The sequence below is a fragment of the Myotis lucifugus genome, unplaced genomic scaffold (genome assembly GCF_000147115.1).
Source record: "Myotis lucifugus unplaced genomic scaffold, Myoluc2.0 scaffold_276, whole genome shotgun sequence".
NCBI lineage: Eukaryota > Metazoa > Chordata > Mammalia > Chiroptera > Vespertilionidae > Myotis > Myotis lucifugus.
The window spans coordinates 1,059,100-1,063,194 of NW_005871324.1; the positions used below are offsets into that span (position 1 = coordinate 1,059,100).

Sequence of the window (4,095 nt, forward strand, 5' to 3'; positions counted from 1 at the left end):
CGCAGACCCCTCCCCGCTGCGAGCCCCGCCTCTGGGGCGGGGGCCGGCCAGGCCCGCCATCTGCTTCGCATCGACGCCGACACAGCCTCCCGGGCCTTCCCGGCCCCAGGAATGCAGCGGCGGTGGCGGGCGGGGCCCTGCCTGGAGAGGGGGAGGGCGCGATCGCTGCGAGCCCTGCCGCTCAGCCTCAGCTGTTCCTCCCCTCGAGGTCGGTGCTGAGGATCCGGTGGGTGGCAGGCTGGAGCTGTCGGAAGCCTGAGCCCTTCGCTCCCACTCCCCGCAGCCCTGAGACCTCCCCATGAGGCGGCCTTTTCTACTCGCCAAGAGCTCGGGTTTGGGTTTCAAATCCTGTTGCTGCCGCTCTCCCCGCTGTGTGGCCCTGGGCGAATCGCTTCACCTCTCTGGGCCTCCCTCATGCAGTGGAGGGGGTGACTTCAATCATGGGTGGAGCTGATTAATGGGAAGGACAGCCGCTCTTTTTTGTTACTCTCCCAAGGCTCCCCCCAGCAGTTCCCTTTCCCCAGAGGTGGGAGGACCAGGGGAGGGGAGCGACAGCCACTAAAACCCATGTATCTCACATGTGCCAGGCCTGTGGTTGGTGCAGGGGCGCAACAGGGGAGACAAACACCCCTGCCCGGGTGGTGGAGGAAACTTACAGCAAATCATCTGCCATCCAGCAAGTGCTAGAGGTGTTCAGTGGGGGGTGCTGCTTCCCTAGGGTGATCTGGGAGACCCACTGCGAGGTGATAAGTGGGCAGAGGCCCAGGGAAGAGGAGGCAGTGCCTTGTGGCGTCCAGGGTGAGGCTCTGAGTGCAGAGGGCCTGGGGAAGGACCTGGGGGCTGGCCAGAGCCTGGGAAAGGGGATGGTGGTGGAGAGGCCAGAGTAAGGGTGCCATCCACAGTGGGGTCTGCCCACGACTCTAAGGACTTGAGTTTTTTGAGGGCCATGGGAACTCCCCGGGGGCTTTGTGCAGAGGAGGGCTGGCAGCTGACAAGGGTTGACTCTCAGGTGGCAGAGGAACGAGGGGCGGGGGGGCAGAATGTGGGGCCAGTTGGGGGATCAGGAAAAATCAGGGAGAGCCAGGGTGGCTCTTCCAGGCTGGGGCAGAGCAGGGGAGAAGTGGCCTGTCCCATCCTAGATCCACTCTGAGCGGTAGAGCCAATGGATGTGATGTGTGCGCGGAGTCAGGGTCAGCTCTGGGAATTCGGCCTCCCAGCCTGCAAGGACCGGGCTTCCCTGTGACGGGGGGCAGCTAGGCGTTCAGTGTTGGAAGGAGGGCCCCGTGGAGGGCTCCCAGGCTTGGATTGTCAGCATGTTGATGGGACCAGTGAGCTTCCAGAGAGGAGAGAGCCTGGGGGTGGGGAAGCCAGAGGAGGGGTGTCCACGGGGGCAGAGGAGAGGCAACTGGTATAGGAGCCTGAAGCCTTTTCAGTGTGGGCTGGCTGAGCTCTTCGTTTGTGCCAAATGCTTGAGACATCTTGGTTTAATCTTCCTGCCAAACCCATGGGCTCCATTCTACAGAGAAGGAGCCTGAAGCTCAGAGAGGTTGAGTTCTGCGCCCAAGGTCACATAGCAAGGGGCAGAGGCAGGCATCAAATCCAGCTTCCTGGGGCCCTACAACAGGCTCTCACCCACAGAATCACGTGGCCAGGCAGGAGGCGGCCGTGCTTCCAGGACCATTCCAGCAGGAGGACACCTGCAGGGCCTCTCCTCCCAGGGACTTGGGTTCAGAACTGGCAGAAAAGGCCGAGGGTGAAGGCCCTACTTGTAGATGGGCACCGGGAGCCCTGGGGCAGGCCTGGGGGGTGCAGGTCATGGGGGGCAGGAGAAGCCAGGCCTTTGTGTTCCCTGTGTCAGGCATCCAGTTCAATTTGTGGAAAATCAGCTGAGCCCCATTCCTGCCCTTTGAGGATTTTATGGGTCCTGTTCCCAGGTCCCACGTCTTGGGCCTGAGGGAGAATGGAGTTATTTTGTGGGGTGAGGCCCCAAGGCCCCATCCAGGGTGTGCTGATGTCCTGGAACATCCTGGGGACGTGCGGCATCTTCTGAGGGGGTGAGGGGGGGCAGCCTTTCCCTTCCCAACCTGGACCACTCACCCAGGGTCCGTAGGCCCCCTCCCAACCTCTTCCCATCCCGGTCCCTCTCCTTTGGAGAAGCCCACTCCTTTTCTCTAAAATGTGAATGGCTGCTGTGTGCCTTTAGGATTCGGATGAAATTCTTCTAGGTTTGATGGGACCCTATGAATCTGCATCTGAGCGTCTGTTCCTTCTCAGCCTCCTTTGCCCCCCAAATGTGGGCACCCCGCATTTCAGCCCTTGTGCGGGGCCTCCAAACCGTCATGCCCACACACCCCATCAGCCCAGAGTTCTGGGCGCTGTACTACCCTGAAATGTGACAGTTCTAAATGATATGCCTCCTACTGAGGTGACTTGTACCTTGTAAAGCCAAATAAAATTAAACAAGATTTTAAAAACATATAAGTAGGTGCTTTAATATCTCCTTCCTACACCTCAACTCTTGCCCTGGAGACCTCCCAGTTCTACCTCCCTTACGCTTGTGGAGAACTCCCCAGGTGTGCCCTGCCCCTCTAGGAGGCACCTCCACTGAGTGGATGCCTCACTGTGTCTACCCGCCTCACCCAGAGGCTGCACATCTGTCTGCCTTGGCACTTCAGAATGCCACACTTGAGCAGGTCCTGGAGATCCAGGGACCCCTCCCCAGCCCCTGTCACTGCTGCCCCTCCTGGGACACCTGGGGTCTCTTTCTCAGGCCTAGTGGCTGGGGGAGGAGGGTCCAGAGAGTTAGGTGGGATGGGGAGACCCTATAGAGAGAACTGGGAAGTTCTTAGAAGTTAGGTCTATTGGTGGTCTGCCCTCTGCACCTCCCGGTGTCATACGCTGGAGGGCTGGAATGTGTGTCTCATTTGCCACTACTCTCCCAAACCTACAATGGTTCCTGACCCTCATACACAGCAGGGCCATGATAACCACTCCCCCAAGGCAGAGTGGAGGTTGCAGGGAAGCCCCTGCCAGGAGGGGGATTGGGGCTCAGGCTCCTCTCTCTGCCTGCAGCTCCCAGGAGCCCATGTGCTGTGCCGGCTGGAAGCAGCAGGGGGACGAGTGTGGGATCGGTGAGTGGGACATCCTGGGGACCTGGGCAGTGGGGGTGGGGGCAGTGGGTGGGGGTACGGAGTAGGGGGATGGTGTGGGGGCTGGACGCAGGGCAGCTCAGGTCCCCTCTTGTCCGCAGCGGTGTGCGAAGGCAACTCCACGTGTTCGGAGAACGAGGTGTGCGTGCGGCCTGGCGAGTGCCGCTGCCGCCATGGCTACTTCGGTGCCAACTGCGACACCAGTGAGCGCTGGGCAGTGGGGCTGGATTCTAGAGAGATGGGCGTGGCCTGTGAGAGGGGCGGGGTCTGATCCGGGAACCCGATCCAGCGTGAGAGCCCGTTCCCCGAAGCCGGGGTGGGGAGTGGGTGGGGACTCTGGCCGGTTCAGGGTGGGCCCCAGGCTCCCTCCAGAGCGCCCGGGCCTGCCACTCTCTCCGCTCATCCCTGCAGAGTGCCCGCGCCAGTTCTGGGGACCCGACTGCAAGGAGCTGTGCATCTGCCACCCGCATGGGCAGTGCGAGGATGTGACCGGCCAGTGTACGTGTCACGCGCGGCGCTGGGGAGCACGCTGCGAGCACGCGTGCCAGTGCCAGCACGGCGCGTGCCACCCGCGGAGCGGCGCGTGCCGCTGCGAGCCGGGCTGGTGGGGCGCGCAGTGCTCCAGCGCGTGCTACTGCAGTGCACGTCGCGCTGCGACCCACAGACGGCGCGTGCTGTGCACGCAGGCTGTGAGCTGCAGCTGCACATCAGTGCGCGTGCACACGTCCAACACAAACGGCCCTTCAATGCGGGAGGAACTTTGGTGGGTTGAACCCTCTGTCAGGTTCGGGCGTGCACCGTGACGGCGTCCCTGGAGGGGGTTCGGGGAGACTGTGTCGGCAGCTCGTATTCGCTGTTTCCCAGTGGCGCGCCTCCGAGGTACGGAGAAAGGCGCCCAAGAGTGGTTAGGTTCTGGCCCCAACTCCCCTCTCTCAAGGGTGGAAGC

General features: G+C 62.1%; 1 protein-coding gene across 1 annotated transcript in view; it reads left to right on the top strand.

The window, feature by feature from the left end:
• LOC102433701 (scavenger receptor class F member 2) overlaps positions 1-4,095 on the top strand; it is a 23,910-nt gene that overhangs the window by 4,205 nt on the left and 15,610 nt on the right. Inside the window, 4 exon segments of the mRNA XM_023763190.1 lie at positions 3,073-3,131; positions 3,251-3,352; positions 3,561-3,788; positions 3,791-3,859. Of these exon segments, the coding sequence (XP_023618958.1) occupies positions 3,073-3,131; positions 3,251-3,352; positions 3,561-3,788; positions 3,791-3,859 (458 nt within the window).